We start from the raw sequence: 12,522 nt of genomic DNA, 5'->3' as shown, positions 1-12,522 counted from the left end.
ACTTATTATCATAAGAATTAGAAATCAAATATTGCTTTATGAAATAAAAAAAATAAATTATTCCGGAAATCGTTATAGATTTTTATTTAGAATCCTGTAAACGGAAGCACGTGTTGCGTCAAAACAAATCAACACATTTTAGTGTACAAGATTAATAAACAGTCACAGGTAAACAACAACTTAGAAAGAACAATTTGAATATTTGAACAAAAGCTTGATTCCTAATTTTTTGTTTTCCAACAAATTATGTATGAAATTCCGTGTAAGAAATAAGATTTGGGGAATTTTTTTTTCTGATTTTTCTACGCACTTTACCTGTTTACACTTTACTGCATAACTTTTTGACCAGTTGTGGATAATTAAATAGTGTAAAATAATTGGTTTTAAGGATGGAGAATTGGGAAATTTATTTCGTTTCTTTCAAATGGTTGATGTTAAAATTTTACATGTTAGAGAATTTATAAACATGATAGAGACGCAGATCCATATAAAATTTACCACAAGCAGACAGGAGCTTAGCTTCTCGACTGACGAATAGTCTGACAGTTGGGTAGTCCAACAGTCCGATAATCTAACAGTCCAATAACCCGACACCTGTTATTCCAACAGGTCAATGGTACAACATTAAGCTGTGCTGCTGCAAAGTATATTGATCTCGTCTTCACGGCATAGACAATAGACAATATTTATATTGTGAGGCAGGCATTACCTGTGAAAGGGGACGTAATCTGTATGATTTTTTTTTTAATTTAAACCTGTCTGGAAGCTCCAATTTTGCGGATTAAAACTTCTACCTATACAAGCCTTTTAACAGTAGTTCCATTACCTTTATTATGTTTATATCTCCAGGTCTTCAACACTTTTCCCCCTTTTCTTTTTTCGTGCTGCATACCACCCATCTAAGCAACTGGCAGGAACACTACTGTACAACCCCTAGACATTTACTCAGAATCCTCTGGCCAGTTCCACTAGATATGTCATGGTCAATCTATAATCGCCAGGTACCTATATACACTTGTTTGTACAAGTAGAAATTGCTCGCAGTCGCAGCGCCTTCAGGGATGTCCTTACAAAGTTTCATGCTTGTTACGTATCACCATATGCATGATTTGTGTGGTAAGTGGCTCAACTATAACTGTGTAATCTTATGTTATAAAAAAATGTTCATTGGGGTACATGCACTGTCCATGAAAAATCACATATGATAATTCAAATGTTTAGAATGCTTATGTCTAATATTTTGTTATATGTTTCAGCTATGACATCTGACAGTAATCTGGAACCTAGTGATAGGAGAATTTTAGTTCAGTTTAAAAGTGAGACTGGAGAAATTAACGGAAGTCCGTTCGATATACCCATAGATATAAACACAGAGAAACTACAACTAGTCTGTAATGCATTGTTAACAAATGTAAGTATATGTATGTGTAACACAATGTTAATGGGAGTCAGTTTGATATACCTATAGACATGATAGATATAAATACTGAGAAACTACAACTTGTCTGTCATGCACTAAACAAATGTAAGAACTGGTACGTCAGTAATTTGTCACATGTTCAATGTATGTTTCTTCTACTGTGGATTGATTATTACTAGTTGGATACCAATTTTCATAGGATTTGTGGGTACAGGTGAACCACAGAATCCAATGTTCAACGAATAACATCTTTTCAATAGACAGAGATTGGCAAAATCACGAAATCAAATATCCACGATTATGCAAGTTTTCAGCAATCCACGAAATTGATACCTATGAAAATAAATGAATCCACAGTATGCACACAACTGTTGAGTTAAGATACTGGTGCATTCAGGCAATACATTCATGTATTCGTTTGAATATAAACTCATGTTCTGAAGTCAAAGTAATCCCTTAAACATGTTGTAAATTACAAATATAAAAGACATATAATGCCATTGTATGTGCACATTTTTTTTTTTTTAAATTCAACCAAACTAGTGCTAGATTTAACCTCTTTTTGATATCTTTATTACCATGATTACAGGAAGAAAAAGTTCCGTACACATTTTTTGTGAAAGAGACGGAGATCACAGATACATTATCTAAGGCTTTAGATAAAGACACATTAGAACAATCAGAGGAAGTATTGGACATTATATACCAGCCACAGGCTATATTCCGTGTCAGACCTGTCACCAGGTGTACTAGTTCTATAGAGGGACATGCTGAGGCGGTTATTTCTGTAGGGTTTAGTCCTGATGGGAGATATCTGGCTAGTGGGTCAGGTGATACAACTGTCAGGTTTTGGGATATTTATACAGAAACACCACAGTTTACTTGTAAAGGTAAGGTCAAGGCTAGGGGTACCAATAGTACATGTATGTGGGGAGGATATGACTTTTAAAAAGTTTTACCAACAAAAATAAACCACCAGAACTTGCATGTTCAGACTCGTATCTGTTATAAACAATGGAAGAACAGAACATGTGCAAAACATTTTTATACGACCACAAAAATTAAAAATGTTTTGGTTGTATATTGGTATCATGGTGTCGTCGTCAAAGGTTTAGGAATAAGGGGCCCAAAGGGGCCAAAAACAGCATTTATCTAGTTTCAGGACAAAAAGTTGTGTATTAGTATTTCAATAGTTCTGAAATTGTACCACAATGTTTGCATAAGTAGAAGGTTGGGATTTATTTTAAGGGGTTATTGGGCAAATAGTCTAGGAATTAAGGGCCAAAAAGGGGCCAAAACAGGCATTTTTCTAGTTTCAAGACAATAACTTCTGTGTTACTGCATGGATCTCTCCGACATAGTACCATAAGTTTCCATATAACACAGGGAAGGCTGGGATTCAGTTTGGGGTTAATTTTCCCGAATATGTAGGAATAAGGGGCCAAAAAGAAGCATTTTTCTAGTTTACAGACAATAACTTGTGTTTCAGTGTATGGATCTCTATAAATTTTTACAATAAGGTTCAATACCACTAAAGGAAGGTTGGGATTGATTTTGGGGGTTATTGCCCCAATAGTTTAGGAAAAAGGGTGCCCAAAATAATCATTTTTGTACAAAAAATGTAGTTTTCAAACAATAACTTATGTTTAAGATTATGAATCTCTCTGAAATTTCTGAAGAAAATTCTTTAATTTGTTCATATTTAGAAGAAGCTAACTTTATTTTCCTTATGCAAAGTGACCTCAGTGTGACCCATCTCGTAAAAATACAGTGATTGCAATACGCATGGATGTCCAAAAAATAAACTATTATTTGATTGTACATGTTAAACATGTGCTTAATATCCATGTTTTTTTGTTGATTGTTGACAAACAGGTGACAATAATTAAACTTCGGCTTCAAAACACGAACTTTAATTACCTGCCATATTTTCACAACAACACTGACTGATTGAAAAAAAAATTGACAATTATACGAAATTTATGCGAAAAAAATGATAAAATCTTGCACAGAAGACTAAGTTTATGATGTTTGTATGCATTGGTTCAAGAATTGGATGTTATTGATCACAGGGTATTAATTGTTTTCATGGGAGATAATTTAAATAGTATTTGTAATGGTCTAGATCTGTATATATGCATGATATGTAACTGTGTTTACCCTCTTTAAATAAAGAATTTATTATTATTATTATTATCCCTGATCAGATAGGGATGGAACATAACACCAGTGTGTATTTAACCATTCATTGATTCTAATTTCGTCATGATGAACAATTAAGGTGGTACATAACACTATAGGGAGACAACTCTGTAAAAATCATCTGAACGTTGTAATCAAGTTCTATTGTTCAATGCTGTTAATGGAATATTAGGCTTCTCTTAATAAAAATTGGTGTTTGTCAATCTGTTTTATATCTAATTAAACTTTTCTGAAAAAATGTGGTTCATTTTGGGGTCGAAAGGTTTAATGAAAGAGAAAATTATCTTGTTTAATTGTATTTTTAGCTCACAGAAATTTTGTATTGTGTATACATGAACTTGATGAAGATTGGTTTAAAATTAATGTTAGATTTAATTTACCCGGATTTATTTCAGCACATAAACATTGGGTATTGTGTATAAGCTGGTCACCTGATGGTAAAAAGCTAGCCTCAGGCTGTAAAAATAGTCAGGTAAGTTGGTCATCAATATTTTAGCCAGGTATAATTGTTAAATTTTATTATGGAACATACCAATATTTCTGTCCATTGACTTTTGATTTATAATGTGAATACCACATATATATTTATACATGTCTAAATTAAAAACAATTTTCAAACCTTTTATTGCGTTGGATAAAATTTTTATGTGTGCATGCAAAACAAATTTCTCGCTGAAAAAGTAAGAGTATTACAAAACTAATTAAATACAGACGCACCAGTTTGTCTATGCTTTACCCGCCTGCAGCAAAGTGTTTGATAACATCCATAGATTTAATCTCTACTGTAAACAGATATATAAAATGGCGCTAATACTTTATTGTTTTGCCCCAGTTGAAGGACTTTTTGGGGTACTTTATTGATTTGCCCCAGTTGAAGGACTTTTTGGGGATTTTCCTTCTTTTAAATTAAAATATGCAAACATTTTGAAATAAAAAATACAAATAATCAACTGTGAAAAAACAAGTTGCATTCAAGCACCATATACAAAAGTTTTCCATCTTTCATACTATAAACACTTTGTAGATTTGTATATGGGACCCATCAACAGGGTTACAGACAGGAAAAACCTTAACGGGACACAGACAGTGGATTACATGGTTAACATGGAAACCATTACATTTGTAAGTTTATTTTGATGTACATATATATATCTATGTAAAATTGAGAATGGAAATTAATTAAATATTTCAAAGAGACAACAACTGGACCAAAGAGCAGACAACAGCTGAAGTTCACCAGTGGGTCTTCAATGCAGCAAGAAACTCCTGCACCTGGAGGCATGCTTCAGCTGGCCCCTAAACAAAAATGTATACTAGTTCAGTGATAATGGACGCCATACTAAACTTCGAAATATACGCAAGGAACTAAAATTAAAAATCATACAAGACTAACAAAGACCAGAGGGTCCTGACTTGGGACAGGCACAAAAATGCCTTGGGTTAAACATGTTTAGTGAGATCTCAACCCTCCCCTATACCTCAGGCCAATGTCAACAATCAAACACAGAACAATACATAATGTATTGTTAAAACTTTGCCATTCTTGCCTTTTTCCTGCAATTATCTCCCCTTTTCACAGGTCTTTATTTCTTGTGTAAAAAACACGATACTAGTCTGACCTGATCATTTGTACATTATTTCCTTTTTGAATGTTATTAAATCAATTGCCCATTACAAATAGTATGGAGCTTAATGTTCAGTGGCAAATATATCAGGCATGTCAACCAGTTTTCTCTTACTCCTAAATGCTGCAAAGTCAGAGACAAAAAAATAGAAATACACACCAGTTTGTCTATGACTTTGCCTGTCTTGGGATAGAGTCAGAGGATTTCAACCTGAAATAATTAAGTTTAGGAAAAAATACTTTATTGCTATTTTGTGCATTTTTGATCTTTTTTTGTGATAATTTTCCATAAAATACTACTTGCTTGAGATGGAAAATTATTGCTAGAAGCTAAGGAGACATGTGGTGTTGCTAAAGAAATTGACATGAAATTGACAACTTCATCATATGTAATAAACAGATTATCATTGGTCATTTCAAGTTAATTGTTTTTCCGTACCGGCTCAAGCCAGAAAATCAATCTCGTTGAGATGATCAACAATATTCTATAAGTATGGTTAAGTTGACTATGTTTTTAGAAGATTTGTTTAATTTGTCAGCTTAAAACTATTTTGATGTTATTTCTTACAGTTTTTTTGGCAATTTATTTGTGATATTTTTATTTTATTTCAGAGACCCAGAATGTAGATTTCTAGCAAGTTCGTCAAAAGTATGTATCGCTCTATTTCATTTATCAAATCTGTTGTTATAAATAATTAGTACATGTAACATATGAAATAGTTTAAGAATTCAATTGTGAAGCTTATAGCATGTATAGTATGTCAGGCTTATTACATCATACACCGTTGGATGGCCAAATATAGTCCCTTTATAAAACCTTTCAAATTTTACTTCTTTTTTACTGAAAAGTTAAACATAGAATCTTTATCTTTTAAATTAAAATGTTTGTTAATACTATTACGATTATGAACTTTAGATAACATATGATAAGTAAGATTGACTGAATTACTCATTCATAAGCAAAAGTTTTATTTTCATGCCCCGGCGGCATAGGTTGCAATAAGTGTTGCTCATGTCTGTCTGTCTGTTAATCCCAAAACTAGTTTTTGTTCTCTTTCTTTTAATTGTTTGCCACAACCAAATGTTATGAAACTTATACACAATGCTTACTACCACAAAATACAGATCAGCTATGAATTTGAGTGGCCTCCCTTTTACCATTATAGAGTTATGTCCCTTTACAAATGTAAAAGATGTTGAGTTTTTAGTTTCCATTCTCCAACATAACTTTGTCTCAACCAAATTTTATGAAACCTTTACACAATGATCATAACAATAAAATAGAGATCAGCTCAAATTTGGGTGGCATCACTTTTACAGTTCTCTAGTTATGAGTAGTTATATGAAGTTATATGAAAGCGGGGAATAATCTGTGACTATTGGACACATTTTCTATTTGATTTTTTTTTAACATTAACAAATTCTTTATTGAACCGATTAGTTGTCAGCAGTTACACAAATGGATTACATTAAATCTTTATGTGAAGTTTTTAAATAAATGGCATTGTTTAGACTTTGACAAATTTTTAAGATAACGTTTATTATAGACAATTTGTACATTTTCCCTATGATCTTAATATTTTTAAGATCATTGTCTTATTAGTTAGGGTATGGTACACATTACTGACTATTTTATCTAATGATTTTAGGATGGAACGGTCAGACTATGGGACACATTGCTGAGTACATGTACACTTATCTTATCCAGTCATTTACAGTCTGTCACATGTGTAAAGTGGGGAGGGACTAATTTATTATACACAGCATCACAAGACAGAACAGTTAAAGTTTGGAGAGCTGAGGATGTGAGTATATATACAACAATAGGGAGGGGGGATGGGGAGGGACTAATTTATTATACACAGCATCACAAGACAGAACAGTTAAAGTTTGGAGAGCTGAGGATGTGAGTATATATACAACAATAGGGAGGGGGGATGGGGAGGGACTAATTTATTATACACAGCATCACAAGACAGAACAGTTAAAGTTTGGAGAGCTGAAGATGTGAGTATATATACAACAATAGGGAGGGGGGATGGGGAGGGACTAATTTATTATACACAGCATCACAAGACAGAACAGTTAAAGTTTGGAGAGCTGAAGATGTGAGTATATATACAACAATAGGGAGGGGGATGGGGAGGGACTAATTTATTATACACAGCATCACAAGACAGAACAGTTAAAGTTTGGAGAGCTGAGGATGTGAGTATATATACAACAATAGGGAGGGGGGATGGGGAGGGACTAATTTATTATACACAGCATCACAAGACAGAACAGTTAAAGTTTGGAGAGCTGAGGATGTGAGTATATATGAATTTAAACAATAAATATATGTAACATACTAGAACCCCGTCAGTTTGCTTCAAATATATTTACTTTGATGGAAGCATCAAGAGACAGGTTATGTCATGTACAACCTTTGGATCAAAAGGAGGGATGGCACACTGGTTTACCTTTGTCCATCTGTTTTTGTCCTTCGATCTGTCCCTGGTCAAGGAGGTTCATGTGAGAATATATCATAGTATGCCTTTTCACATTCATGGCTAATCATTTTCATATTTACAGGAATTAAAGTTTCCTGAAATTTGGTATCTAGCTTCATGTATGCATGTCATAACTTGTGATGTATTTTTATATTCAGCAATCATTAATTCCCTACAGAATACTAATAACAGGTATCCTAAGTAAACAAAAACTTACAGTTCCAACTTTCCTCTGCAATTACCAACATTATTATTGGAGTTTAAGATAGGACTTTAAAAGCCACATGATGGCACATGATATACCTGTTCCACAGTAACCGATAGTTTATTGGTTGTGTATGTGTTGGTGTTCATCTTCTTCTTCTTTAGTTACAGAAAACCATCAACATTTTGAAGATTACTTTCTGGCGCATGCCTGATTGAGGTTGCTTTTTAAAATTTATTTCAATTTTTCTTTATTTTTAAGCTTTACAATTTTTATTGAACTTTTAATTTTTACATTTTTTATTCTATTTTTTTTTTAAATTAAGATAAAAACAATAGGTACATTTAGTTTAAGTGAGAAAAGGTTTTAAGGAGTACTTCATGGGTAAGTGCATCATTAAAGTTGTCTGTAGAAGTTTTGTTTGAAATTTCAGGTGGTAGTTTATTCCAGTCTTTGATTGTTTGGCTGAAGAATGAGAATTTAAAACTGTCTTTATTGCATTGGAGCTGTCTGAATGTTAATTGATGAGTAGATCTTGTTTTGGACTGGCTTTTTATCAGAATATCTTGTGATGGTATAGCAATTTCGTTATTTATTACTTTGTGGAACATTTGTAATCTAGTTTTAAGCCTTCGTTCTTGTAGAGTTTGCCATTTCAGATTTTGAAGCATATCAGATACACTGCTGGTGTTGTGAAATCTGTTGCATGTATATCGTGCAGCTCTTCTTTGCACTTGTTCCAGTCTGTATATATTTTCTGATGTGTATGGGTCCAAAACGGTACAACAGTATTCGAGTTTTGGTCTTACTTACTATAGTTTGATATGCTCTTTCTTTCACTAATTTTGAACTAATTTTTAGATTGCGTCTGACGAAAGATAAAGATTGATTTGCTTTTGCTGCTGATTGTTGTATATGTTTGTTCCATTTGAGATCTGAAGAGATTGTAATGCCTAGATATTTAGCTGATTGTACTTGTTCTAGGATATGACCGTGCATGTTGTAATAGAAGTGTATTTGTTTTTTCTTTGTTGAGACTCTTAAGATGTTACATTTGTCAGGGTGGAATGACATGAGCCAGTCGTGTTCCCATTTAATAGCTGCTTCTATGTATTCTTGAAGCTTAATACAATCGTTTTGGCAGGTAATAGGCCGGTAGATAATGCTGTCGTCTGCAAAGAGTCTTATTTGGCTGTGTTTAAGGTAGTCAGGTAAATCATTGATGTAGATAAGAAAGAGTATTGGTCCTAGTACAGTGCCCTGAGGAACGCCTGATGTTACTGGAATTTTTTCAGATGTCGTGTTTTCGAGAAGGACTGTTTGAGTTCTGTTAGATAAAAATGATTGGATCCAGTTTATTGCCTGATCAGAGATGCCGTAGTGTTTTAATTTGAAAAGTAAGCGTTTGTGTGGCACTTTGTCGAATGCTTTGGCAAAATCCATGATAACTAAGTCAGTTTGTATATTTTTATCGTTGTTTTGAGCTAGTTGGTGTATAAGAGATATTACTTGAGATTCGCAAGATCTTTTTGCTCTAAATCCGTGTTGTAGTTCATATAGGATGTTATTTGCTTCAAGATGTTTCATCATATTGCTAGCTAGTATATGTTCAAGTAATTTACATGAGATACAGGTAAGTGAGATTGGTCTATAATTACCAGGATGATGTTTGTCTCCTTTTTTAAATACTGGTGTAACGTTTGCATGGTTCCAGTCTGATGGTACTTTGCCTGTCTCAAGAGATTTGTCAAAAATGATTACGAGTATGTCTGAGGTTATTTCGATGTTTTCCTTCAGTATTTTGCCAGCGATAGTATCTGGTCCTGTAGCTTTATTGGTGTTTATGTTTTTTATGAGTTTGTATACACCTTCCCGACTGATGTTAATTAGTTCCATTTTAGGGTGTGTACTAGCTTCTTTCGTTGGTATTTCTGTGTTAGTTTCTGATGTGAAAGCAGATTGAAATTGTTGGTTTAGTATGTTGGCTTTTTCAGAGGGGTTTGTATGGAGGGTGCCTTCGCTTCTTAAGGATGCAATGCCGGTGTTTTCTTTTCTTTGGCTTTTTATATAAGAGTACAGCTTTTTTGGTTGTTTGTTGAAGCAATGCTGATCTGGTTCTTTTATATCGATGTCAAAGATCATATTTTCGATGTATGCCCAGTATGCTATTCTCATCTCTTTTTGGAGTTTGGTCTTTATCTCTTTGTATTTATTTTTGTATTTAGAGTCATGACTTTTCTTTTTATAGAGTTTGTTTTTCTTTCTTATGAGTCTTTTCAGGTCTCTATTTACCCATGGTAATTTTGATTTTTTTCCAATTACTTTAGTTGGTATATTTTTGTTGATGGTCTCTGTTGTTTTGGTTTTAAAGGTGGTCCATATATCATCGATAGTCATATTTGTCTTGTTTGCTTTTAAATGATCATATATAAGAATAAGGTCTTTCTTTATGTTCTCCCAGTTTGCTTTTTTGTATATTAGTGCTTTATGTGGTTGTTGTTTTGGTGTTGGTATAGCAAAGTTGATTTCACAAAAGACAATATCATGGTCGCTTCCTCCTATTGGTGGGAGGGTCTCAACTCTGTTGATAAATGATGGGTTTGTCATGCACATTAGATCTAAAGTTCTGTCATTTCTGGTGTTTTTGTCAATTACTTGTGCTAGGTTATTATCATCCAGAATATTAAGCAGTTGTTGGTGTAGTGCTGGATCAGGTTTGTTTGGTAATACCAAGTGTTTTTCCCAGTTTATGTGGCCTAGATTGAAGTCACCACTCAGCCAGATGTTTGCATTTGTTTTCTTGCATGCAGTATTAAGAGAGATACCCATGTTTTCTAATGATTCCCCTTTATCTGAAGGTGGTCTATAGTAGGCACCTAAGTAGAGCGTTTTACTATTTGGTGATGTTATTTTTGCCCAAATTATTTCACAATCTGTATCAAATTCATTTACTAGTGATGATACGTATTTATTTGATACTGCTAGTAGTACTCCTCCATATCCATCTTTTCTATTTTTGTTGTATACGGTGTACTTTGATGGTGATATATACTCGTATGGTGATATAGTATTTGAGAGCCAGGTTTCTGTGCCATAAATTATGTCTGGTTCACAAGATTCAATTATTTGTTCTATTTCAGGCTTTTTATTTTTTATAGACTGAAAATTGATGGTAAGTGTTCTCAGTGGTGTTTTACATGGATTAGGTTTGTTTTTGTTATTTCTGTATTTCCCCTGGTTTTTTGGTAAGGGTGAAGATGTAAAATTTGGTGGCCCGATGTTATCCACACCATTTGGCTCGTTACTTATGTCTAATTCTGAATAACTGTTTGATGTCTCAATTGTGGTGTTGAAAAAGGTTGTGGAAAAATTTGGCATGCCACAGTTGACGCATTCCCATGAGATGTTACTGTTTCCTAATATTTCATACATGGAGCAATTAATTTGTTGGCAGTTGATGTGATACCACTGTTCGCAGCTGTCACAGCAGACAGCTTCAGTTTTCCATGTGACTGCACGAGTGCATGTTCCGCAAGGATATTTTGGTGTACGTGGCCCTGGGTTTGGTTCGGGGGCATATGAGTTGGTAAGTAGCAGACTACATAAGTACATAAGTACTAGTTTGTCATATTTTATCAATGATTTCTTTGCCTGTATGTTAAGCATAAGTGAAGAAATGTTTGACTTACTTGGTTCTTGAGATGACAAGGTTACTGACCAAGATCGATCTGGAGCTTCACTGTTGAGCTGAACATGTGTGTTGTTTGCCATGTTTACAGTTTTGCAGTAAGTATGCAAAGTTAGAGTCAATAGAGTGTGATTCATATTACATGATGTATTTGACTATTTACTTGACCTTGAAAAAATTCAGATGTAAACATACATAATTTATATAAAAGAAAGTTAAAATTAAATTTAATACTGTTATTTAATTTTCAAAATTTCATTCCTTAAAACATGTAGACATGTAAACTGAATATTGAATATATTTACAGGGTGTACTTTGTCGGACTTTACAAGGTCATGGTCACTGGGTGAATATTTTAGCATTAAGTACAGACTATGTAATGAGAACAGGAGCATTTGACCCTGCCAAAGCTACAGTTGTACACCAGGAGGTCACAGATACAGGTTAGTGTCAAGGTTATAGGTCATGGCCACTGGGTGAATATTTTAGCATTTAGTACAGACTATGTAATGAGAACAGGAGCCTTTGATCCAGCCAAAGCTACAGTTGTACATCAAGAGGTCACAGATACAGGTAAGTGTCAAGGTTATAGGTCATGGCCACTGGGTGAATATTTTAGCATTTAGTACAGACTATGTAATTAGAACAGAAGCATTTGACCCAGCTAAAGCTACAGTTGTACATCAAGAGGTCACAGATACAGGTAACTGTCAAGGTTATAGGTCATGGCCACTGGGTGAATATTTTTGCATTTAGTACAGACTATGTAATTAGAACAGGAGCATTTGACCCAGCCAAAGCTACAGTCATACATCAAGAGGTCACAGATACAGGTTAGTGTCAAGGTTAAAGGTCATATTCAAGTAAACTATGCCCCTCATTAGGATTTGA

General features: G+C 33.9%; 1 protein-coding gene across 1 annotated transcript in view; it reads left to right on the top strand.

Moving 5' to 3' along the window:
- The first annotated feature begins 71 nt into the window (after nt 1–71).
- Nucleotides 72–12,522, top strand: part of LOC143074999 (notchless protein homolog 1-like) — a 45,497-nt gene continuing 33,046 nt past the window's right edge. The window contains exons 1-8 of the mRNA XM_076250224.1: nt 72–168; nt 1,257–1,411; nt 2,010–2,310; nt 4,018–4,094; nt 4,647–4,744; nt 5,859–5,895; nt 6,896–7,051; nt 11,939–12,074. Of these exons, the coding sequence (XP_076106339.1) occupies nt 1,259–1,411; nt 2,010–2,310; nt 4,018–4,094; nt 4,647–4,744; nt 5,859–5,895; nt 6,896–7,051; nt 11,939–12,074 (958 nt within the window). The 5' untranslated portion in view covers nt 72–168; nt 1,257–1,258. The remainder of the gene's footprint in view (nt 169–1,256; nt 1,412–2,009; nt 2,311–4,017; nt 4,095–4,646; nt 4,745–5,858; nt 5,896–6,895; nt 7,052–11,938; nt 12,075–12,522) is intronic.

This window comes from Mytilus galloprovincialis, chromosome 5, assembly GCF_965363235.1.
Source record: "Mytilus galloprovincialis chromosome 5, xbMytGall1.hap1.1, whole genome shotgun sequence".
Classification (NCBI taxonomy): domain Eukaryota; kingdom Metazoa; phylum Mollusca; class Bivalvia; order Mytilida; family Mytilidae; genus Mytilus; species Mytilus galloprovincialis.
Note: the sequence above shows the minus strand (reverse complement) of the source record. Positions and strands in the feature narration are given on the sequence as shown.